The sequence below is a fragment of the Aethalodelphis obliquidens genome, unplaced genomic scaffold (genome assembly GCF_003676395.1).
Source record: "Aethalodelphis obliquidens isolate GAN/ISIS:26980383/991018 unplaced genomic scaffold, ASM367639v1 scaffold24, whole genome shotgun sequence".
Classification (NCBI taxonomy): Eukaryota; Metazoa; Chordata; class Mammalia; order Artiodactyla; family Delphinidae; genus Aethalodelphis; species Aethalodelphis obliquidens.
Genome location: NW_020837968.1, coordinates 20,416,380 through 20,442,410, shown reverse-complemented (window position 1 = coordinate 20,442,410; position 26,031 = coordinate 20,416,380). Strand labels below are relative to the sequence as shown.

The 26,031-nt window shown below is 39.3% G+C and overlaps 2 protein-coding genes and 1 pseudogene across 6 annotated transcripts in view; 2 read left to right on the top strand and 1 right to left on the bottom strand.

Annotated features, from left to right (window-relative positions):
* The first annotated feature begins 1,122 nt into the window (after positions 1-1,122).
* LOC113628656 (60S ribosomal protein L37a-like) lies at positions 1,123-2,649 on the top strand (annotated as a pseudogene).
* A 6,556-nt stretch (positions 2,650-9,205) lies between these two features.
* On the bottom strand, positions 9,206-25,416 carry TFB2M (transcription factor B2, mitochondrial). Of its 3 annotated transcripts, XM_027122398.1 has the most exons (9): positions 25,269-25,416; positions 24,953-25,065; positions 24,170-24,258; positions 20,622-20,775; positions 20,141-20,289; positions 17,730-17,819; positions 14,925-14,987; positions 11,654-11,805; positions 9,206-9,955 (listed from the first exon to the last, which is right to left on the bottom strand). In XM_027122398.1, the coding sequence occupies exons 1-9, from the start codon at positions 25,322-25,324 to the stop codon at positions 9,778-9,780; spliced, it is 1,044 nt and encodes a 347-aa protein (XP_026978199.1). In that variant the 5' UTR covers positions 25,325-25,416; the 3' UTR covers positions 9,206-9,777. The 3 variants fall into 3 exon arrangements, with proteins under 3 accessions (XP_026978199.1, XP_026978197.1, XP_026978198.1); XM_027122396.1 differs by having other exon boundaries at positions 24,953-25,413; XM_027122397.1 differs by lacking the exon at positions 14,925-14,987 and having other exon boundaries at positions 24,953-25,387.
* A 245-nt stretch (positions 25,417-25,661) lies between these two features.
* CNST (consortin, connexin sorting protein) overlaps positions 25,662-26,031 on the top strand; it is a 115,583-nt gene continuing 115,213 nt past the window's right edge. For 2 of the 3 annotated variants that reach the window (XM_027122391.1, XM_027122393.1), the window contains exon 1: positions 25,663-25,794. The gene's annotated coding sequence lies outside the window, so the exon portion shown is untranslated. Of the gene's footprint in view, positions 25,795-26,031 lie in introns of all 3 variants that reach the window. The other variant, XM_027122394.1, reaches the window with a different exon arrangement.

Below are 26,031 nucleotides of genomic sequence, written 5' to 3'. Positions count from 1 at the left end.
CATCCACACGCTGAGAAGTTTCTCCATCTCCTCCATCACTTTTCCACACTTCTCCAATATTATTGTCGACATCGTCGGCACACCAGACTTCCATGTTCCGTGATCTTGTCCTTGTTCTTTAGAGTCGTGCCGATGATTGAACAATTCATGTTATAAGAACAAGCGACATCTACCATCTTTTCGCCTTGCTCCACTCTCTCAATTTTCACTTTTGTTTCCGTAATTATCGCTTGGCGCTTCTTTGCAGTACCAGCTACATCACTGCTGCTTTTACGCTTGCTTTCGGACATCCTGGGCTTGAAATAAAGATACTGTACTTTGGGCTTCCCTGGTGGCGCAGTGGTTGGGAGTCCGCCTGCCGATTCAGGAGACACGGGTTCGTGCCCCGGTCCGGGAAGATCCCACATGCCGCGGAGTGGCTGGGCCCGTGAGCCATGATCGCTGAGCCTGCGTGCCCGGAGCCTGTGCTCCGCAATGGGAGAGGCCACAACAGTGAGAGGCCCGCGTACCGCAAAAAAAAAAAAAAAAAAAGATACTGTACTACTGTACCCTATACGGTACTGTAAAGTACACAAAAGTGCAACCACTTGTAGAGGATGCACGCACCTGACAATCTACACCAGACACGTGAACTAACTTACGTGATTGGACATGGGGATGCACGTTCGCATCTTTGAAAGTTTGCAACTTGAAGGTTCATAGGTAGGGGACTTACTGTAAAATGTTAAAGCCAGAATCTAGGTGGTGATATACAGTGTTCACTATAAATTCTTTCAATTTTACTGTATGTTTGAAAATGTTCATAATAAAATGTTAAGGGGAAAATACCATCATCTCACCTTAAAAAAGTATTCTAATAGTCTCATAAATGTGTTTGTTGTTGTTTGGTTGTTTGCTTTTAGAGTAGATTTGTTTAATTCAGAATCCAAATGCAGTTTACACGTGACATTTGGTTAATATATATCTTCGTTATTTTTCTTTGTTTCCTGTTCATTGTCATTGCTGGGATTCAACAGGAGCCAAGGCAGGCAAGATATGCCTGGAAAAAGTGTAAATTATTTCTCCAGAGCCAAGAGAATTTAGGAACTCTCATCAAGCTGCTTATACTAGAAGAGGTCATCTATGCTTCCAGAAAAACTCAGTGTCCTTGTGACCTCAGTGCACAAGAGGTCTCTATTTGGGCCCATATATGGCAACAGGGACTCAAAACTTTTGATCTCAGAAGCAGACATTGGGCATCAGGAAGGTATCTAACAAACATGGGGGACCGTTTGAGGGATGCACACTCCCATCTTCCTGTACTCTTAAATGATGCATTGCTCATAATTAGCATGCAGAGATTTGACAGATGAATGAATGGCAGGGTCTCAGTCCCTGTTCTCCTGGGTTGTTTCTCTCATGAATCTGAGTGTAAGAAGTGCACCTACAAGAGAAGGCATGAGCTCCCCAACTGAAGGTTTAAGACACACAAAGAATGTAGGATTTCAGTTATTGAGATGGTATGTGAAGCCAGGATAACTCGATGTTGAGTCACAGAATGTTGGAATGACTTAAACATTTCCTGATTTGAGTTTTTGTGTACTGAGCCTGGTGTTGAGGATATTTGAGCCTCAACTAAGAAGAAGAAGAAGAGGGCTTCAAGAATCAGAAGTAGCCTACTCCATGCATAGCATTTTTCTTACTAAGCAGGTCACCCACTGTCCCTTGCTTGGCCAGTGCACAGAGGCTAAGGAAACTTCATAAGCAGAGTCCCTTACTTGAAAAGCTCCTTTCCAAGGCCCTCAGTTTTCCTCAATGAAAAAAGAAAGCAAGCAGTAGTCTCAGGCATGTGGAAGCCATGGACCACTGGGGGTCATCCTCTATTCCTTGGTGGCAGTCTCAAGATTGTCAGCAGTCCCTCCACATCCACATATTTGACCCCAAGGAGAAAAAGCTAAATGAGTCACTACTTGGGACCACTATGATCCCGGTTTCACTCACCAACCCAAGACCATCCTGGCAGAGGTAGGTTTCACGAAGTGGGGAGGACCAGATACTTCAAGGAGCTGGACTTGGGACAGTGTGGAAGGAGATCAAAGGGCTGGAGCCCCAAGGGGCTCATTCTTAGGTGAGAGGCACCACCAGTGCAAGACAATGCAGAGAAGGTAGAGACATGGAATCACGAATTAGTTTAGAGGCTGAAAGAAAAAATTTTAAACTATTAATAATCAGAAAAAATTTCAATCAACCAACGTAGAGGGAAGGTTGAATTATCTTCTCACTCTCTCTATAGAAACTGATACTATAAAACTGTCTTGCTCTCTGGGCTCAGAATTAGTTTGTGGTAGTGTGGCTAAATGCACTGAAAAGGTCAGAATTGTTAGTAAATACGGGACTGTAATGGTGCCTCCTTCAGGAAAATTGTGAAGAAAATTGAAATCAGCCAGCACACCAAGTACACTTGCTCCTTCTGTGGTGAAACCAAGATGAAGAGACAAGCTGTGGGGATCTGGCACTGTGGTTCCTTCATGAATGGTAGCTGGTGGTGCCTGGACCTGCAATACCACCCCTGCCCTCACAGTAAAATCAGCCATCAGAAGACTGAAGGAATTGAAAGTCCAGTAGAGGCTCTACCATTTGAAACATTGCTAGCTTATAATAAATGGGTAAATTTATTACAACAACAACAAAAAATTGTTGTGAAGAAATGATAAAAGAGTATGCAGCCAAAAAATGCAGGGGAAAAAATGTATCACAGGGCTCTATCACAGCTAATAACAACATATGTTACTTTTTCTGGATTTTTTTGTTGTTTGTATTTATCAGCTTTTAAAAATTTATATTTTTGTTATTTTTTTTCTTATTCCAAATATTCCCTTTTGTACTTATATTTATAATTTAAATTTTTTATTTTATTTTTGGTTGCATTGCATCTTTGTTGCTGCGTGTGGGCTTTCTCTAGTTGCGGTGAGTGGGGGCTACTCTTTGTTGTGGTGCGCGGGCTTCTCACTGCGGTGGCTTCTCTTGTTGTGGAGCACAGGCTCTAGGCGCGTGGGCTTCAGTAGTTGTGGCACGTGGGCTCAGTAGTTGTGGCTCGCAGACTCTAGAGCGCAGGCACAGTAGTTGTGGTGCACGGGCTTAACTGCTCCGTGGCATGTGGGATCTTCCTGGAGCAGGCCTCGAACCCATGTCCTCTGCATTGGCAGGTGGATTCTTAACCACTGCACCACCAGGGAAGTCCCCTTATATTTGTTTTGTTTTGTTTTAATATTTATTTATCTGTGCCAGGTCTTAGTCGCGCCTTGTGGGATCTCCATTGCTGCGTGTGGGATCTTTGTTGTGGCATGCAGGATCTTTTATATAGTTGCGGCGTGAGAACACATAGTTGCGGTATGCGAACTCATAGTTGTGGCATGTGGGATCTAGTTCCCTGAGCAGGGATTGAACCCGGGCCCCCTGCATTGGGAGTGTGGAGTCTTAGCCACTGGACCATCAGGGAAGTCCCTCCTTTTGTACTTATATTTGTATTCATTGTTTTGTATCCTTTTTCTTAAAAGAGATCCCATTACCCAAAAGAACTGAAAGCAGGGACTCCAAGAGATACTTGCACACCAGTGTTCACAGAATTACTCACAATAAGTCAAAAGGTAGAAACAACCCAAGTGTCCATCTACAGTTGAATGGATAAATAAAATGTAGTATATACATACAATGGAATATTATTCAACCTTTAAAAGGAATGAAATTTGATTATGTTACAATGTGAATGAACCTTTAAAATATAAGGCTAAGTGAAATAAGCCAGACACAAAACAACAAGTACTGTATGATTCCACTTATATAGGGTCCCTGGAATAGATATGTTCATAGAGACAAAAGCGATGGGCCAGGGGAGAGGAGGGAATGGAAAATTAGTTTAATGGGTTATAGAGTTTCTATTTGGGATGATGAAAAAGTTCTGAAAATATATAATGGTGATGGTAGCACAACAATGTGAATGTACTTAATGTCACAGAATTGAACACTTAAAATGGTTAAAATGGGGGTCTTCCCTGGTGGCGCAGTGGTCAGGGGTCCACCTGCCGATGCAGGGGACACGGGTTCGTGCCCCGGTCCAGGAGGATCCCACATGCCACGGAGCGGCTGGGCCCGTAAGCCATGGCCGCTGAGCCTGCGTGTCTGGAGCCTGTGCTCCGCAGCGGGAGAGGCCACGACAGTGAGAGGCCCACGTACCGCAAAAAAAAAAAAAAAGGTTAAAATGGCATATATATATTCTTACCATTTTATTTATTCCACAGTTTTAAAAGGGGGCTCCCTAAAGTTGTTTAAGCCTTAGGCCCACAAACTTGGATCTGTTCCTACCAATGGAATAAACAATTCCATAATAACACAAATATAACATTTTAAAATGACAATCACATATTCAGTAACAGAAGGGTTAAGGGTGTTTTTCTTTTTTTCCTCTTAATAAACGAGATTCATCAAACTATTGGAAAATGGGAAGTTCTGCTTTTCAGAAATCCTAAATGATAAATCACAAACATCAGATTCCAGATTTTCTATACAACGACCACTAAGAAATTAAAGATGGCTGACTCATACTATTCTTTAAAGTTGCCTAGGAGGGGGCTTCCCTAGTGGCACAGTGGTTAAGAATCCACCTGCCAATGCAGAGGACATGGGTTCAAGCCCTGCTCCAGGAAGATCCCACATGCCACGGAGCAACTAAGCCTATGCGCCACAACTACTGAGCCTGCGCTCTAGAGCCTGCGAGCCACAACTACTGAGCCCGCGAGCCACAACTACTGAAGCCTGCGCACCTAGAGCCCGTGCTCCGCAACAAGAGAAGCCACCGCAATGAGAAGCCCGCGCACCACAGTGAAGAGTAGCCCCCACTCACCGCAACTAGAGAAAGCCCGCGCACAGCAACAAAGACCCAACGCAGCCAAAAAAACCCCAAAATAAATAAATAAAATAAATAAATTTCTAAAAATGCTGGTATATATATATTAAAAAAAAAAGTTACCTAGGAGGGACCACATTATGGTTTAGACATTTTATAGAAACAGAAGTCCAGAATCCCTAGGCACTCATTCCTATCCTGCACTCAACAAATTCTTGTGGAAGTTTCTTTTGTATGAAAACAGTAAAAGAAAGTTTATTTTAAAGAGAACTGGAGGATGTTATGAGAGTTTCATGATATGTAGTAGAGATTTCTATACCATAAATAATGAGGAAATCCTGGAGCTGACCTTTTTTCTCAAAGTTTTGGAGAAATCTTCTTTAGAGAAGATTTGATGTTTCCAATAAAAATCCTTACTAACGTGCTTTACAATTAGCTTTCACCAGGAATCTAAGTTGAAATTTAAAAATATACTCTACTTGTTCCATTACTTTCATATCCTCACTTTAAATGAGCAGATAAAAACCAAGAAGAGCATAGAATGTTGTGCCTTATTCCCCATAAACCCAAACTGAAAGTTTAACACACTATTTTATTAGCAAGAGGTAAATTAAGTAGTAGTTATAATTTTTTTTTTCTTTTGGCTGTGCAGCAAGGCATGTGGGATCTTAGTTCCCTGACCAGGGATCAGGATCGTACATGCGCCCACTGTGGTGGAAGCGCAGAGTCTTAACCACTGGACCACCAGGGAAGTCCCTTATAAACGTTTAATACAGAATTACCCAGCAGTTTTAATAATAAACTGAATGAACATTTAACCAAGAATTACTGGATTATTTTTAAAGTCTATTACATATCTCGTCAGGTAACTAGAATTCCTCTTTCAAGCTTTAGAATGGTGCAAATGATATACTCACAGGTCATGGAATTAAAGAAACCCTTCCTTTTATACTAATCCAAAGGTCCACACTTGTGGCTTGGAGATCACCAGCCACAGTCATCACTTTAGGAGCATGCTAATTTTTAGTAGTTAAACTCAGAAGAGTCCCTGTATTAATGTAGAAATGGGATGTTATTGATGAGTGTTATTAAGATAGTATTTATATTAGGACTCTGGATTAAAAGTGATAGAATTCCATCCTGAACTAGTTTAAACAATAAAAGGAAATTGGTTGGCTTCGGGCATTTTCTTGGCTTTGGACACGTGTATGGCTTCAGGTATGGCTGGAGTCAGGGGTTCAAATGTTATCAGAATGTTGTCGCCCTATTTCCATGCTTTCTCTATGTTGACTTCATTCTCTAGATTTTCCTTATGTGGTGGGCAAAGGAGAAATTTTCTTCCCTATAGAAGATACACTTTGGACAACACATTGTCAGATAATTACATAGGGTATTACAGAGAAGAAGCCCACATAGTTAACTCCTTCTGTTTTGCATGTGCAAAATCAAGACCCAGATAAGTAACCTGCTGAATGCCATTCTACAATTTAGTGATACAAGAACAAATGGTAATACTCCACAGTAATAAAGAACATTTTTTTTTACCCTACTAATGTAGAGCATGCATATTTTGGTCCCAATCACTTTCTGAATTTATGATGACTGCATTCTTATTTATTCTAGAGAAAAACATCTATTTTTTTTCTTTGTAACTTTATTCATTTTATTTATTTATTTTTGGCTGCGTTGGGTCTTCACTGCTGCACAGACTTTCTCCAGTTGCGGTGGGCGGGGGCCACCCCTCCATTGTGGTGTGCAGGCTTCTCATTGCGGTGGCCCCTCTTGTTGTGGAGCACGGGCCCCAGGCGCGCAGGCCTTAGTAGTTGTGGCACATGGGCTTCAGTAGTTGGGGTGCGTGGGCTCTAAAGCAGAGCGCAGGCTCAGTAGTTGTGGCGCGTGGGCCCAGCTGCTCCATGGCACGTGGGATCCTCCTGGACCAGGGCTTGAACCCGTGTCCCCTGCATTGGCAGGCAGACTCCCAACGACTGCGCCACCAGGGAAGCCCCCAAACATCTATTTTCTTATCAATATTTCTTACCTACCAATATTGCAAAAACGGACACACAAAAACTTCCTAAATACCACTGAAAGGGTCTCCTGTTGTAGTAACTCAAGTTCTTAGCTCTCCTAGCAATCTTTGAACCAACATGATCTTACCTGCACACTCTGGAGCCTGTGTGCCGCAACTAGAGAACCTGTGAACCACAACAAAAGATCCCCACACGCTGCAACAAAGATCTCATGTGCTGCAACAAAGATCCTGCGTGCCACAACTAAGAACCAACGCAACCAAATAAATAAATGTTTTTTTAAAACGAGTTGAGGACTTCCCTGGTGGCACAGCGGTTGAGAATCCGCCTGCCAGTGCAGGGGACACGGGTTCGATCCCTGGTGCAGGAAGATCACTGCAATGAGAAGCCTGCACACAACGGAGGGGTGGCCTCCGCCTGCCACAACTGGAGATAGCCTGTGCATCAGTGAAGACCCAACACAGGCTCAGTAGTTGCAGCATGAAGGCTTAGTTGCCCTGCGGCATGTGGGATCTTGGTTCCCCAACCAGGGATCAAATCCACATCCCCTGCACTGGAAGGCGGATTCTTAAGCACTGGACCACCAGGGAAGTCCCCATACTTGACCCTTTATCTAGGCTAAGAGCAAAATGTGCTTCTCTTGTACTTTGATCCCATTCCTTTTCTTATGAACATCAGTTAATCCTTCTGAGCTATATTTAATATGTCTTTCTCAGCTGACTTCATTCTTGTAACCTAGTAACATGTTTAAATGTCTCATCTTAAAAAAAATAAACTAAGAAATATAGGAACCCATCTCCCAACTCTGAATTCTCTTTTTTCTTGCCTTACACAGCCAAGGTTATTACAAATCATACACTCCCACCATCAGGGTTCTGCCTACACCCCCTATTTGAAAGTGGCCTGACCTACTGATTGCTAATGATATTGGCTGTAAATTTTTAGTTAACTTAATTGGCCTTTCCAGAGACTTCAGTTCCTATTGACGCCTCTGGGTTTTTACTGTGTAACAAGGCTACCTTTAATTCGAAATTCTTGGGGCACCTGACTGCTACCATAAGCAACTACCCCCACATATTAAGCTTCATTAATTACTCATATCTTTCAGTGAATAGACAACTGTAAATTCGTCTTTTTAAACTCTAGTTTTTTGAATGCAGAATGAAGAGCACAGAGGTCTCTGGCTACCTATATATGAGGGAGTGGGGGAAGATAGTGCATTACACCAACACTTATAACTACCACTGTCAAGTTTCTACACTAAGCCCTTTTTCGTAAATGATTTACTCCTGACAAGAACCCTAATATATGCCACTATTACCCATTAGGAAACCAAGGCCTTAGAAGAAACTATGGTGAAATAAATGTTTTAGGAAGTTAATATAACAGTAATAAACAAGATGTATTGGAAGATGAGAGAGAGGTAGTTAAGAAGTCCCAGGAGAAATTTAGGCCTAAGGCATCGGATTGAGAAGACAGAATGACATTATAAAGATTAGGCAGATTATGTAATGGCAGGATAGGAATTACAAGAGAAAAAAGGATTTAGGGCTTCCCTGGTGGTGCAGTGGTTAAGAATCCACCTGCCAATGCAGGGGACGTGGGTTTGATCCCTGGTCGGGGAACCAAGATCCCACATGCCGCGGGGCAACTAAGCCTTCTCGCCGCAACTACTGAGCCTGCGCTCTAGAGCCCGCGAGCCACAACTACTGAAGTTCACGGGCCTGGAGCCCGTGCTCCGCAACAAGAGAAGCCACTGCAGTGAGAAGCCAGCAGGCCGGAACAAAGAGCAGCCCCCGCTTGATGCAACTAGAGAAAGCCTGCGCGCAGCACCAAAGACCCAACACAGCCAAAAAAAATTAAAAAACAAACAAACAAGGATTCAGAGTTTCTAGCTGGACTGAACTGTGAACCAAGGACAACAGTAGGGACGTTGGGAAGAACTGGTTTGGCTAAGTGTTATTAAAAACACACGCCTTACAAAGAGTTACTAATAATATGCCTTAGGTATTATGAAGTGTTATAACAGCAAAGAAATCTAACAGAGGAGATTAGATGTCTCAGGTAAAATCTAGTAGCTTCTTCAAAGAGCTAAGAAAATAAATATTCTTAATTCCATTTAGGTTCATGTAAAGGTCTAACTTCAGATGAACTTTCTTGATGGAATGAAAATGCATGAGAGTTTTGAATAACACAGACTGAATTACTCACTGAAAGTACATTGACTATATGTGACGGAATTTAAAGTGAATAAGTTAGGGTCAATTTTATGTTTGAACAGATAGGCACAAAATCTTATTACTTAAAATATTTTAATTTCTAAAAAAATTTAAACCATATTAAAATTTAAATAATTTCATTGTACAGTACTTGATAATACATTTCAACAAACTGAAAAGTAAAAAAACCCACTAAATCAGTTTACTTTCCAAGTTTAATTACGTACAAACTCTTCTGCTCCCCCAGGAGGATATAAAAATCGACAGTGAAAATGGAATATTTAAGTATAATGTAAGATATTTGGCCAAAAGAATTTCTAAAACTAAGTTTCATCTGCTAATACCCTATAACTACCAGTATGCTTATAGTAGATAGGAATTTAAAACAAAACAAATCCAATTTGATCAAATCCACAATTAACTGAAGTTTTCCTTTTATTCAGTTTGAATAAAATAGCAGCCATTATTTTATCCAATACAGTAATGGTATCAATGGCACAAGAATTGATCTGCCTAGCTGTGCAAAACAAGAACAGTTATTTTCTGTTGAAAGGATGTGAGTTTTTCAAACTCAGTTCTTTTTCATTTGTGCCATAATTTCCAAATAAATAAACAGCTCCAGTTAATGTCTTATCAGTCCACTTCTCTATATGATTACATCTTCCATGAAGTCATCATATAGCCACTTATAGTGATCATCTTTGGAACACTCTATGGTTTCAAAAAGGTGCTGAAAGTCTTCAGGGTACATATCTATTACTTTCACATCTTTATTTTTTTTAATTTGCTTCAATATATGCATTGCATCAATTGGACTCAATGAACTGCAAAATAAATACAAAGTAAATGTGCTTAATTCTTTATCATAATAACTGTCAGTTAATATTGATAGAGGCGGCTTCTAAGCCCAATTTAAAATGCCTAACTTATTATATATAATTAATCTTATTCAGTTTAATAGCCTGCCTATTATATATAGCTTTAACTATGTCTATTCCTAAAGTTCCATGGCTTGCCTGTAATGAAAAGAGCTGATTTAGGCTTTAACATGTTCTCATCAGTTCTTAGGCAAATTCTAGTTTAACATTGCCCTTAAAAATTCTTTTGCCTGGGCTTCCCTGGTGGCGCAGCGGTTGGGAGTCTGCCTGCCGATGCAGGGGACACGGGTTTGTGCCCCGGTCCAGGAAGATCCCACATGCTGCAGAGTGGCTGGGCCCGTGAGCCATGGCCGCTGAGCCTGTGCGTCCAGAGCCTGTGCTCCACAACGGGAGAGGCCACAACAGTGAGAGGCCCGCATACCGCAAAAAAAAACAAAAACAAAATTCTTCTGTCTACCTTTCATCTTTTAATTCTCTTTGCAAAAATATTCTTAACTCTATTTAGGTTCATGTAAAAGTTTAATAAGTAAACATTTAGGTTCATGTAAAAGTTTAATAAACAGCAGGAACTACTGTTTGTTTTCAGAAGAGGAAATCATTTTCACATTTTTATGTAACAATTACTGTGAATAAATTATAAAGCAGAAAACTGCCTTATTCTATTAGCCTAGCAAGAAACGACCAGTGAGCCTCTGACAATAACAAGTAAACAACTGTACTAAAATATTTTGGTGGAAAATATTTCCAATACTTTTTAACTGTGAATGGAATCTTGGTCACAGCTGTAAACATCCTTTCAATCCACAGGCTCTCCAAGGCAATTCTTAACATTTTAAACCACAGTTTATCATACGTGTATTCCTTAATTTCCTACACTCCTGATATTTTCATTCAAAATAGCCACTATCACAAGGTGACAAGATGAAAAACAGATGACTTTTACGGGTCTACTGCCACTTTTAACATTTATTTTTACATAAATATTGTTCAATCAGCAGCTCATTCAGAGTTATACATTAAATGATGATCAAATTAATTAAAATGATTATTTATTTGCCCATCCTCTGACAGTACTTTGAATGACTATGGGCTGATGAGTACATGGTAAAATGCATAACTTCCAGAACTGTACACATCAGCCCTATGTAAAAATTATATAGATACAAAGCAGGCAGTAACAGTATAATTTTTATAAGGCTTTAGGTAGAAACATAGAATTTGATCCAGAGCAGGACTAGGGTGGTATAATGATCTGTGCCTACTTTGCCTAGGAAACAGAACCACTAACGACAGGCAATGACAAGAGGTGGATGGTGGGTATGCTACCACTAATGCCGGGGCAAGCAGCCAGTTCTTCGTGTAGTTAAATTAATCCTGACAAAGATAAAACAAATTGTAGGCATCCCTGGTTGTTTTCTCAAAGAAGGAAAAAAAAATTAAGCTCAGGAGATTATGTGGAAAATATATTTTCCTCAAAATGTGTACCGGCAAGAATGAACTATTTTGTACAAATAGATGAGTGAAAACATGGTACCTCACTGTTAATGAAGATATAAAAAATATAAAAAACAAAGCTCTAACATGAAAGTACAATTCGCACATTAAGTTGCTACTTTTATATTTGCTTTTATTTTTCTTACTTACTGTAAATGGTCTATTAGCTTGGCATTGCGTTTCATAAAACACTGCCTTAACATGTGAAAAAACACATCATAGTTAAAAGGTGTTAAGGTTCCTGCAAATAAATTCCTATGAGGAGTCAGTTGAATAAAACACAGGTTTTGTTCTAATGATTCCTGCAGAGAAAGGAAAATAAAATGTGTTAGTCATAAAATATTGCCGGTGCAAGACATTGTTCACTTACGCATTCAAGCTACCTTTTTGAAGAGGCAATCACAATACACCCTGCGTGTCCCTATAGGTTATTTTTGGATGTGACAAGAATGCAAGGCCCCAACTGCTCCTCAGGGTTGTTTGCAATGAGTCACCTTGGGGGATGAGATAATGTCTCTCTATAGACTGACATTAATGTTTGCTAAAGAGAGGTGGATTCCCCCAGCTCTGTGTTCCTCAGCTGCAGTGCAAACCCACTGCATGCACACCACACAACTACGCAATATCATATTATTCCACAGGACACAGGAGTCTGTGTCTTTGCCCAGCACCCATGAAACAGTAACAGCTTATTAATTTATAAGCAGGGAAAAATGAAATCCTAAACGTGACACTAGCATATGCTGAGTCTCTTCTGTATTTGAGGCATTAACACCAGATCCTAAGCATAAAAAAAATTATTGCCGGGCTTCCCTGGTGGCGCAGTGGTTGAGAGTCCGCCTGCCGATGCAGGGGACACGGGTTCGTGCCCCGGTCCGGGAAGATCCCACATGCTGCGGAGTGGCTAGGCCCGTGAGCCATGGCCGCTGAGCCTGCACGTCTGGAGCCTGTGCTCCACAACGGGAGAGGCCACAGCAGTGAGAGGCCCGTGTACCGCAAAAAAAAAATTATTGCCTTATAATTTTTAATTGGATTTTTAAAAAATATAGGGTTAGCAAACTATGGTACATGGCCTGCCTGTTTCTGTATAATATGGAGCTCAGAACAGTTTTTACATTTATAAAGGATTCTTAAAAAAACAAACAAACAACAACAAACCCACAAAGAATATGGGACCTGCAAAGCATAAAATATTTACTCTCTGGCCCTTTACACAAAAAGTTTGCCAACCTGCTTTAGTATATAGTATTATACAGGTTAAAATAAAAACTGCATGTGACTTGATGTAACATTAAGATGTTTTTTCCTCTAAAATTATTCCTCAGAACAGAGGGAACCTTATGTTTGAGTTCTTAGGAAATCTCACGTATTAGCTAGTAACCCCTTATTTACTTTATAATAAATACCTATGTATATACATATTTAAACATAAATACTGTTTGTGGAAGACATGTTGGCCAAAAAAAATTTCAGTCAGTTCTGGTTTCTAGTTTTGAATTCCTGTAGCTGAAGAAATTAGTAAAAAAGGAAGGCAATAAAATTTTAACATATTTAGCAATTATCAATTAGGGAGGGGAATAACCTCACAATTGATAGCATTATATGTTGTTAACAAGTCTTTTGAAGGTGACTTTATTTTTTATTTATTTTTTAAAAAATATTTATTTACAGTAGTTGTGGCTCACGGGCTCTGGAATGCAGGCTCAGTAGTTGTGGTGCACAGGCTTAGCTGCTCTGCAGCATGTGGGATCTTCCTGAACCAGGGCTTGAACCCCTGTCCCCTGAACTGGCAGGCGGATTCTTATCCACTGTGCCACCAGGGAAGTCCCTTGAAGGTGACTTTAAACAGCATCTTGTAAATAGATTTGGAGTTACAGATATAGGTTTACTTGATAAGTAGGGAAAAAACAACTTTCCTGATGTTCAACAAATGGTTATATGTAGCTTAGGAAAAAAGTTCCAGTGACAGCACAAAAACATGGCTTCAAAAATGTATAAACCTCAAACCGCTTGGATGGAAATGAAGATCATGTGCTTTAAAAAACTGTTAAATATCTAAAAGCGCTTCTGTAACAATTATGAACACACCGACATCAGACATGTGAAATATCTGAATAAAATTTTCTCTTAAAACATAACATTTGGTTATTTCATTTTCATCCCTAAAAGTTTATGCATTTATGTCGGCCAAAAAAGTGTTTTAGCTTTTGACACTGTCATTGAGAAAATGGGAAAATGTCCTATATGCAGGGTTATTAATTTCAGGGTCATTTGGATAAATTCCTACTGGTATCAAGCCAAAATGTATTACCCCTATTCTGTTTTGTGAGGCTACATAAGTTACATTTATGGATAGTGAAACAGAACTAAAATCACAATGATCACTGATTATTCTAAAATCAGAATATTTCTAAATTGATAGTTTTCCTTTAGCGGCAAGAGCGAGAAAATAAACCAAAGTAGTAAGCAATGGGAAAGTCAGACTGAACTAATACGCTGAGATTAGGGAATCATTAGCATTTAATCCTGAAGTGGAACTTCTGAATTGAGTCCGAAAATTGTTTTTAAAACTTCAGCTACTTTATTACAACTTCACTATAAGTAGCCCTATATAATCTAAATGGAGGATCACTCTATAACATAATCACTTTGGTTCTTTATGAAGGGACAAAATAAACAAAAATTAAAGCCCAACCCCTAGGGTAAGAAACAAGATGTACCTGTTAGTGAAATAAACCATTATAAGTAGTAATATTATATATATGATTTATTAATAAGGTATAAAATCTTGTTTTCAGTTTATCAAATCAGATGAATAAACATTTTAATATTCATGTGTTTTCCAAATTTGAGAGGTATTTTCATTTCAAAAGTTAAAAACAGAAGTCAGGGGCTTCCCTGGTGGTGCAGTGGTTAAGAATCCACCTGCCAATACAGGGAACATGGGTTCGAGCCCTGGTCCAGGAAGATCCCACATGCCGCAACTAAGCCCATGTACCACAACTGCTGAAGCCCGTGCGCCTAGAGCCTGTGCTCCGCAACAAGAGAAGCCACTGCAATGAGCAGCCCGCGCACGGCAACAAAGAGTAGCCCCCACTCACCACAACTAGAGAAAGCCCGCATGCAGCAAAGAAGACCCAACGCAGCCAAAAATAAATAAATAAATTTATATTATTAAAAAAAAGTCAGAATCTGTGTTTAAGCCTATTACTATGCTAGCATTCATTGTATAAACAGCTGAAAAATATAACTCCCTTCCAAAATAATTTGAATATATTAAAATCAATAAGATATGTTTAAAAATTTTTCTAGATATTCTAAAATTAAAAATTTAAATAAATACAGAATACCAGATAATGCAAAAGAAAATAAAGACTGTTACATTAGAGGAAAAAAGGGAAAGGTATTCATTCGTTCTTACCCTATGCTTTTGCTTTGCCAGCTGCCCATTTGCGGTATATGTGCCAAATGATAAGCAAGACTCCTTGAGTGAAGATAAACAAAAAGAAAACATTTCTTTCAGTTCTCTTTGTGCAAAGTGCCCCACATTATTACTGCCTTTAAAATTGTCTTGCCTAAACAACATAATGAATTAAAGCCAAGTCTCCAGTCTAACTGAATGTAAGAAAAACAACATGTGACAGTTAAATCATATACATTTCTCTTCTCTCTCATTTTTTTTGGATAAAGAAAAGGGGAGTCAAAGGTCTAGCCAAATACTGGTAACTCTATTACTTGCTTAGATAAAAGAGAGTTGCCCTTAATATAATTATGCAAATACATTCTAAAGTTATTTTTAATAGCCAGCATATTACAGTCACAATCAGTTTAGGGTCTATCAGATCAATTATGGGGATGTTTTTGCCCTACTTTAGTGGAAAAACCACTGATATGAATATGCTGGGACATGTAAGGAGATAGACAAAGAAACTTGTGTCAATTTTTAAAAGGATCATTGCTTTCTTGTATCTAACTTTTGTACATACAATTTTGTATGTGAAGCAATTTTAAAAGATGACCCAACTGAAAAATTATTGTGTGTGTGTGTGTGTGTGTATAAATACATATACACACATTAAATTCCAAAATAACAGCATTTGACACAGACTTAAAAGACTAAAACTTATAATATTGGATGTAAGGTCAGAAACGATAATTTATTACTAATTGCAGTGGCAACTGACGTAGAATGAAAAATGCAATTGTTGCTTATCTGTGAAACTCCCAGCAGCTCCAGGAATGTCACTAAGTGGAGGAAGGCAAAGCAGCAGCAGCAGCAGGCACTGCAGCTTCCCCCCACACTTGGTCTATCCACAGCAGTTTAGGGCACTGCAGTGGGCCCAGAGAAGACCTCACTCCCATCTACCAAACCCACAGGAGAGGAAGACCTGCAAGACCTTGGGAATTGGATTCAACAACAGACCATCCAGTAGTAGATATAGAATGGACAAATGTTAAAAATGCTGGGTCTAGAAAGACCTCTCCTTTCTGGAGGTTAATACATGGCAAAACTCAACATAGGGCTTTTGAAAACAAAAACTGCAGAAAAAGAAAACTGTCCTGAAAGCTGAAGTCCTCAGAGGGCCTTCTATCAAGAAACTAGCCAAAAGCCAGGAAGAGAGAAGAGCTGAGATGAAAAGCCAACAGAATGAGAGGAGATCAGTGGGGTTAAGAAAGGATTTTAGGGAAACCAAGAACTACAGTACCAAGATTACAATATGTAGTATAGGCAGAAAGCAGGGTCAGTGCCATGAAGGCTAAACGTGAAAAAGATTTCTGGGAATACAGAAAAAGGATGAGAGTATGACAGATACGAAAGACAAGGAACAGAGAGAGCCAACCTAAGAACCTGATACATTCTGGAGGAAAAAAACCAGAATCGGAACAAAAGCTAAAATCAAATGAGATAACATTCTAACAACTAAGTATGCACTGAAGGTCTTAATGTGTTCCTGGACAAAAGCAATGAAGAGACTACATAGAGGAAACACTCTTTTAAAATTAAACCAATATATCCTTGGAAGAACAAGGGCTCATAAAATATACAAACATAGGGCTTCCCTGGTGGTGCAGTGGTTGAGAGTCCGCCTGCCGATGCAGGGGACATGGTTTTGTGCCCTGGTCCGGGAAGATCCCACATGCCGCGGAGCGGCTGGGCCTGTGAGTCATGGCTGCTAAGCCTGCGCGTCCAGAGCCTGTGCTCCGCAACGGGAGAGGCCACAACAGTGAGAGGCCCGCGTACCACAAAAAAAAACAAAAAACAAAAAACAAACATATTCTGTATAAAAACAATTTGATATATAGTCTAGTCTACTAAAATAAAAAAAAGAGAATGGGTAAATTATGGTATGAAAGAAATGGTATTTATTGTTTTTTTCTTATGCTTTTAGGCCTCTATTAAAAATGGCAGAGACACACACACACAAAATGGTAGATACTAGTCTCATGTGGCTACTGAACATGTGAAATGTGTCCAGTCTGAATTGGTTGTAAGTGTAAAATATACAATGGATTTTTAGTACACAAAAAAGAATGTAAATTATGTAATAACTAATTTAAAAATATTACACACTGAAATTATGTTCTGAATTGAGAAGATTCAATAAAACATAATATTAAAATTAATTTCACCTGTTTCTTTTTTACTTTCCGTAACCTGGCGACTAAAAAAAATGTAAAACTACATATGTGGCTTGCATTGTCTTCCTATTAGACAACTCTGATCTTGCCTAAGGAAATAAACTAAAAAGGGGAATGCTCTATAATGAGGTATTATACTCATTAAAAACTTAATTTATAAAAACTTATTATATAGTCTTAAAAACTTAAGAAAAATGTTTAGGTAGAAGGGAAAAAAATCTTATAATTAACTATTACCTATTAAATAAAAAAATAATATAATCTCCTCTACACAAAAAAGAAAAAACAGGAAAAATAAAAGACTAAAATTATGCCACCAACAACAATAGTGACCTCTGGGTGGTAGCACTGTAGTGATCATTTTTTAAATTCTTTTCTTTCTTTAACATGTCTCACACTTTTACACTGAGAATATATTAGTTTTACAATGAGAGAAGTATATAAATATTTGTGACAGAAAAACATCAGTATAGTGCTCTATTATCTTAAACACTTGGGAAAAACAATAAAATTAATCTGGTCACAGAAATACAGCCTCTGAAAAACCATGAAGTTCTTTGTTGAAATTTAGAAGGATTTTACTCACTGTATGCAGGAGCTTAATTCCACAAGCTATTTGACAGAGCACACTTAATGCTTGATACAAGCTTGGATTTTGGGGATTTGCCATTATTTTCTAGAAAAAGGAAAACAGAAGTTACATGTTATACATAGCTATAGCCAATCAGTCAAAATCATATGTCAGATCTTAATACCTTAATGATATCTAGAAATGAAAGAAAATTAGAATTAAATGCAGAATCTTAACCATTTCAAAGAAAAGAAAGTCTTCTTAAACTTTCATATTGAAATATATCATCATGTACACTTTAAATATAATGTATTTGAGACTGATTTCCTTTAACCATATTACCTATCAGGGCAAATTCTCATTAAACAAAAAGTGACACAGAAGTGTATAATTACTGTGGTGAAGGGTAAGTGTGATAGAAACGTGCATTAGCTGGGCTATTAAATTTTGAGTCAAGAATTACTTAGGCTGACACTTGAGGATCAGAGGTACCTCACTGAATGAAAGGGCACTACAGAGAGAGAAAACCAAATGTGAAAAGGTCCATGGTAAAAGAAACATTAGAACATTCTACTAGTAGCAAGATGAAACCTGACGAAGCATTTCCTATTTCTCTTCCTTTCATTCCTTCACGTATGCACACAGCCTCAAGGTTCTGAGTCCCCTACTCTCTTCCAGGGACAGTCACTATTTACTTACTATTTGGATCTTGGTAAGCAAATCATCCTTTCATCTCTTGCTTTCATCTCCCGCTGCCCCCCATCTCAACCCATAGTTCTCTTATATACAAGTAAGCATTTCCAGTTATCTTGGATTATAAGATTAGTAACATGAAGCATTCTGGGCAGCAAAGAAACATAACTCTCAAGGACTTCAGGAAGCCCTTTGATTTCAAAGAACAAAAAGTCTAAAACTCTATGTTCACTACAGCATTATTCACAACAGCCGAGAAAGGTATATAACCTCAGTGTCCACTGGTAGATGAATGGATAAAGAAGATGTATATGTTTTACATATACATATATACACACACATATAACTCAGCCATAAAAATGAATGAAATCTTGCCATTTTTGACAACATGGATAGATCTAGAGAGTATTATGCTATGTGAAATAAGTCAGACAAAGGAAGATAAATAAATATGATTTCACTTATATGTGGAATCTAAAAAACAAAACAAATGAACAAACATAAAAACAGAAACAGAGTCACAGATAGAGACAACAGAAGGTTGCTAGAGATGAGGGGGTGGGGGAAAAAGTGAAATAGATGACAGAGATTATGAGGCACAATCTTCCAGTTACAAAATAAATGAATCAGGGGGATGAAATGTACAGTGTGGGAAATAGTCAATAATAATATAATATCTTTGTATGATGATAGATGGTAATATATAAACATCTGTCATCATTTTGTAATATATAGACATATCAAATCACCATGTTGTATAGCAGGAACTAACACAATGTTTAGGTCAATTATATTTCAAAAAACAAACTCATATAAAAAAATCACATTTGTGGTTACCAGAGGCAGGGGTGGAGGGGAGAGGGAACTGAATGAATGTGGTCAAAAGGTACAAACGTCCTGTTTTGTAGTGTACAACTACATAATTAACACTGTGGTATGTTACATATGAAAGTCGTTAGAGAGTAAATCCTAAGAGTTCTCATCACAAGGAGAAATATTTTTTAATTCTGTATCTATATGAGATGATGGATGTTCACATTTATGATGGCAATCATTTCATGATGTATGGAAGTTAAAACATTGTACTATATGCCTTAAACTTATACAGTGCAACATGTCAATTATATCCATTGACGGAAATGGATAAACAAAAGGTGCTGGGGTGGTGTCTAATTATATAATGGAATATTATTCAGCCTTAACAAGGAATGACATTCTGACACATGCTACAACTTGGATGAACCCTAAAGACAGTATGCTAAGTGAAATAAGCCAGACACAAAGTGGAATACTGTATGATTCCATTTACATGAGGTATATAGAATAGTCAAATTCATAGAAACAGAAAATAAAACAGTGGTTACCAGGGGCACAGGGGCGGGGGGGAGATGGGGAATTAATGTTTAATGGGTACAGAGTTTCAGCATGGAATGATAAAAAGTTCTGAGAATAGATGGATGGTAATAATAGTTGTACCACAATGTGAATGTACTTAATGCCACTGAATTGTACACTTAAAATAGTTAAAATGGTAAACTTTATGTTATATATATTTTATCACACAGAAAACCTTTTAAAAAATAATACCTAAAGAATGCTCTATAGAAATTTAAAAACAACCTTAGTACTCTCAAATGTCATGAGCCCAAATTAAAATCACACAGATTAAGACTACTCTGAGAAAAATCGCAGAACATTTAAAACAAAAAATTAGGTACTTGTTAATAACCTACCCGGCATTCCTTTTCACTAATAAACAAGTTTAGTTCTAGTCGTCCATATTTATATATAGAAGTACAGGAATATAGGTCATGTAAAAGTTTCCAAAGTGCACTTCTCTCATGTTTAGGTGGTAAGATCCCAATTGCTTTTAAAGGGGCACCTGTTAAGAATACAAGCAAAAATATTTAAATAAATTCTTAACACTTTTTTCCGACGACCATATTTTACTGAGTCAAATTAGGTTAACAAACTATATTACTTTAAGGTTATTTCGATCAAAACTAGGCCTTAGCATCTTTCCTTGATCTGGAACTTGGCTTCCACAAAACTGCTGATTGTATCTAGGTGAGGGAAAAGCCATATTCAACTTAAGAGCAACCACCCATAAACTGTGTAATATAAACATGTACACAAATCTCAACAAATCTGGTGTACTGCTAGAGAAAGCTGACGAGTTATAAGGTACTTGCTTTACTGAATGACAAAAATCACCTTTTGACCAAGGCTGTGCTTCTATTCCCAAATACTGAAAAAGCATATCTGAAGTCATAACGGGAGGTGTTAGTATTCCACGACTTCTAGGATCCAGTTTAAAGAAGTCACAGTAGACCACTTCTAGTCTTCCATTCACCTTTTTTCCTAAGGACTAAAGAGAGACAGAGAGAACATGTTTAGAAATTTCAGTGTTAGGCAGACCTTGTAACAATTCCAAGATCTACTTCAAAAAGTAATTCTTATAAAAAATATTGCTACCTCAATAAAGAGGCAAAGAAAACATTACTAACATACCGTAAAATGTAAGTTAATAGAAATGAATTAATGTCTGAAAAGTGAATATAATATTACCAAGGAAAAGCACCCAAAATAGAAACCTTCAACAAATTATTACATATCCTTTTACTTTCTTTACTTTATCTAAATGATTTCTGTTATTCAGAGCTGTGATTCATCTGCTAGTCATGGGAAGATGTTTTAACAGAAAATAACAATAAAAATATTAAAGTGAAAGGCAGATAGATGCAAGAGAGCATTCCTTTTTTCCAGAACAGTTTAGTTAGTCCTTCACCAAACGAACTTAGCTCACTGTGTAGGTCACTCTCCATTTTCCTCTTAATTTTTCATTTACTTTTCGTAAAGACAGAGCCAACGATAGAAGGAAAACTCCCTGCACACTAGAAGGTGTCCAATATACCTCAATCTTTTTACTGCCCTGATGTGTTCACCTGGCAGTAGCGCTGGAGAACTTAGTAGTGAGAGGAAGTGTTAGCTATAGACCCTACAAACTTAATTCGAAGTTACAAAAAATCAAATAGAAGAGAGCAAGGTTTTGATGTGCACACTGAGGTTCTCATGCACAGAAAATTCTACTGGTATTTATCAAGGTTTTAATGAATCTACAATTTAAAGTTATGAGTTAAAAAACCTATGTTTTCTTAACTGTTTGAATTCAACCTATAAGTATGGTTCTATTCCTAAATTTAGTAAATTTTAATGATTACTTTCAAGAGGACCCTTGAAAAAAAACTAGTGAAAGGAACAGACTGGAGGTAGAAACCACATATTTTTGGTCATGTTAATTTTGAGATGCCTATTAGGTGATTAAAGTGGAGATGCAGGTAGGAAGTTATAGACCTGAATACTGAAGTCCAGGCTGAAGACATAAATGTGCTGAAATAAGACACAGTTTACCACAAAAGCTGATGTCTCTTCATCTGAACACATACAGATATTTCTGCAGCAATAGTCTTCACAATTCAAATGAGATATATCATGATTTATTATTATTTTGGTTTTTTTTAAGATATTTTATCTTTTTTAAAAAATTGAAGTATAGTTGATTACAATATTGTGATGATTCATTATTACAGAACACAATTGGCAACATGTGTCTCTCTAGCACATCCAGATAGGAAAACAAACTGTTCCTGCTTGAAACATTGTTAATGTGAAGTCCCAGGAATTTTATCAGGGAAATGGAGTAGGGGTGAGAGGGATTTTTTTTTTAATTAATTAATTTTTGGCTGCGTTGGGTCTTCATTGCTATGCGCGGGCTTTCTCTAGTTGCAGCGAGCAGGGGCTACTCTTCGTTGTGGTGCGCGGGCTTCTCACTGAGGTGGCTTCTCTTGTTGCGGAGCATGGGCTCTAGGCACACAGGCTCAGTAGTTGTGGCTCGCAGGCTCTAGAGTGCAGGCTCAGCCATTGTGGCGCATGGGCTTAGTTGCTCCACGGCGTAGGGATCTTTCTGGACCAGGAATCAAATGTGTGTCCCCTGCACTGGCAGGTGGTTTCTTATCTATTGTACCACCAAGGAAGTCCATGGGATTTTAAATTTAGATAAAAATCCAGAGTCAAGCATTATCCTTGAAAATAATTTTAGTTCTTAGGAGCAAAATTGTGAGCCTTTGGGTGGCTAGAAGCACTGTCTGCTAAGAGCACCACTTCAAGGCCCTGATTCAGGGCTGCAAAGGTTCTATATAAATGATTACTTCTCTTTTATTCTTGCAAATATACATGAATTCACACACAACTTTGAATGGCTTTTCACTTTACAATGAGTGAAAGAATGTGTACTAATGGCTGAGCTCAAGTTAGTGTTGGTGGGGAGGGGGGAATAGGGAGTTAGACGTTTAAATTTTGCGCTTACATTAACAGCTTCAGAAACATTTTATGACTGATATTCCTGTAAGAAATACTGTGAGGAATTCTCTAGTCCCTAATCACTCTATTTCATTGATTCAACTGTTTTTAAATTGAGACTACTGTTATCTTGATCTTATAGAAAAGCAACCATTGTGTTACAGGATAACAAACTGTAAACAGAAGGACATTTTAATACCACCTTAATTATTTTGTGAACATGTAGATTAATCTTCAGAAGTACCCCCCATTTAAAGACCAAGATAAGAGCTATTTTGTTTTTAATTTCCAGGTTGAAATTACAGATGGCTATGTTTACTAAATCACATTTCATGATCTTGAATCTTTGAATAATTTTATGGGTTCTTTTTCTCTTCATGTTTTTGGAATTCCAGCAGATTTAACATCAATTAAATAATCTGAATTCAAAAACCCTGAATTTTTTCAGTTGTAGAAAAACAACCATCTAATGTGACAGTTATATTTTAAAAAGCAGGATTTTGTATACATTTTCATCATTTTTTGTTGTCATCTTGCACTTTCAGATAACACTATTTTACATGGTTTCAGGAAGCTGGCACATGGAGGAAAAGTTTCCTGAATTGAATCAAAAGATTTATAAAGGAGGGAAGAAGAGAAAGAGAACAAAAAAGAGGCTGACAATGATGCAAGGAATTTCCACTTTACTGTTATGTGAACTTGTCAGCTATACATGAAGCCAAATTCACTAAAAAATCCATTTGGATAATGCCTTTACTCCATGCAATTTATTCTGAATACACCAAACTTTTCTTGCCTCTGAAACCCTAAGTCCAGAGTTAACACAGTCCCGTTAACCTAATCTTAGCATTCCAATTAGATTCTAAGCTCACTTATCCCCTTCTAAGAAAGAAGAGGCACAGCATAGCCTGCTAATACGAGGAAACAAGCCTAGAGATACCAGTTATACATTTTGTTCAGTCACCCATCTGTAGCAGAGCTAGAACCAGAAAAAAAGTCTCTGAATCCATCTTTCAGTCATTCAACAATCACTGATACTATGTTCTAGTCACTGGGGCTAACAAGATACGGCATAGCCCCTAAAAGTGATCGTTTAAAAATAAACTGTGTGGGGCTTCCCTGGTGGCGCAGTGGTTGAGAGTCCGCCTGCCAATGCAGGGGACACGGGTTCGTGCCCCGGTCCGGGAAGATCCCACATGCCGCGGAGCGGCTGGGCCCGTGAGCCATGACCGCTGAGCCTGCGCGTCCGGAGCCTGTGCTCCTCAACGGGAGAGGCCACAGCAGTGAGAGGCCCGTGTACCGCAAAAAAAAAAAAAAAAAAAATGTGTGCTTAATTTTACTTCCCTAAACCACTCAAAGGTAGCTGATTGAACAATAAATTATTTTTAGAAACAAAAATATACCTTCAATTGTGGAATAAAAGTCTCGTCACTTTCAAGGGCAATCACTTTGGCACCACTTTCAAGCAATGCCCGTGTCAGGATTCCAGGACCTAATGTATTAACAGAACGAAAAGTTTATTTGCAAAAGAAACAACATAATCTTTTTCAATATCAAAGAAATTAGATGTTTTACCTGTATGATATAAATTTAATTCTCACAACATTCCCAAAGTGGATATTACACTCCTGATTTACATATAAGGAAACTGCGGATTAGATACAGTCACTTGACTCCACCATCACAACTGGAACGCGGTGCTGCCTGGCTTTGAATCCATTCCGTCAAAGACCGCAAAACCTGCGCTCCTTACAATGTTTCACTACCTCTCAAGAAAAAACAAACAAACAAACAAAATAGTTGCCTCTAGCTTACCACTTACTCATATACTCTCTGGATACTTTATCATCAAAGATATTGCCAAACCTAAACAGAACTGACTCCCCATGATAGGAAATGGTGCTTAAAAAAATTATTTTTCAAAAAGTCTATAAATCTTGTGTTCCCGGCATCCTGCTGCGGTCTATAGAAGATGCACGAAAGGGTAAGATAAAAGTTCTTTGGGGAAGATGGTGAAATCTAAGAGCATGTTTTATCAAAACAGTTTGTAAAGTGCAAACTGCTACGGAATATCTTGTGGATTGATGATTAACAGAGGCCATATAAGCTGCTTAAAGGAAGAGGCCATGTTTTACACAGTCTGCAAAAGTGAACATCCAAGAAAATGAAGGCCACGAGGGTCTCACCTGGATTGCATTCCAGGAATAGCTGGCAAGATTTTCGTTTTCCCCGTAGGATCCGCACCAAGGTCTCAGCCACTCTAGGGCTGGTTATGTACCGCTTGGTCTCTGAGCGGCATCTGTAAACACGCGAGGACGATTTTCCAAATCCCACACTGGGCATCAGGTGCGGGTAGTAGTCAGACAAGCCACGGCGGTTCCCCGCCGGGACGTCCATCAGCCTCACCGCTCCCGACTTCAAAATGCAAAAGCGCCCAGCGCGGGTCAAGGCTGACAGCATCAGCCTCGAAAGAAGTCCCACCCCTGGGACCCACATTCTCACCCTCTAAGGCCTGTCCCAGTGTTACCCAGGGTCGTTACATCCTCGACGAACTCCATACAGGGAAGCCCATGTGCTACATCTCCTTGCCCCGGGTCTAGGCCGGCGGAAGTAAACAGGCCAAACTGTGCGTGCGAACGACCTCTCCATCTTGCCTTTGCCGTCACTTCCGTTTCCGTACCGGCGCCGGCGCCCGAGGACTGTGAGTGGACGGCCGAGGAGAGAGACGGACCATCTAGGCGGTGTCTGAACTCGAACTCTATGGTCGTCCGTCCTCTGCGCCTCCTCTCTAGCCATCCGCGCTCTATGCTCCGCGGTGGCGGGCCGCCGGCCACCAGCCAGCCAGCCAGCCAGCCGGGAGGGGTACGCAGAGGGAGGCGGGGCGGGAAGGCGAGAGGTGTCTCCTACACTCGAGCGGCGGGAGACCCGAGCAAGCTCTGTGACAGCTGGTCGGCCGCCATGTCAGCAAGCGGGGCTGGAAGCGGATCCGGCGCCCGGCGGTAGCCCTCCTTTCGTCTCCGGTTCCCAGGTGAGGAGAGGAAGAGCGGGTCGCAGCTGGCCGGTCGGCTCGCGTCTAGGGTAAAGCCTTTGGGAACCCCCTCGCTGCTCCCCCGGCGCTGTCTTCCTCCGGCAGCGACGCCTCTGCCCTCTCGGTGCGGTGGAGCCCTGTTCCCTCACCTCCTCCCTTTCTGCGCTCTCCCGTTTCCCTCTCTTCTGTCGCCGCCGTGGCCTCTTCCTGCGCAGCGCGCCCATTTCTCCCTCCCTA

What these genes read in the sequence shown, in the direction of transcription:
- TFB2M (XM_027122396.1), bottom strand. Translation starts at nt 25,262, where the DNA reads ATGTGGGTCCCAGGGGTGGGACTTCTTTCGAGGCTGATGCTGTCAGCC. An exon ending in CTTTTATTCCACAATTGAAG is followed by an intron (nt 20,776 to 24,169) that starts GTATATTTTTGT and finishes GTCTCTCTTTAG; the next exon opens with TCCTTAGGAAAAAAGGTGAA. An exon ending in TTAGTGAAAAGGAATGCCGG is followed by an intron (nt 17,820 to 20,140) that starts GTAGGTTATTAA and finishes TCCTTTTTCTAG; the next exon opens with AAAATAATGGCAAATCCCCA.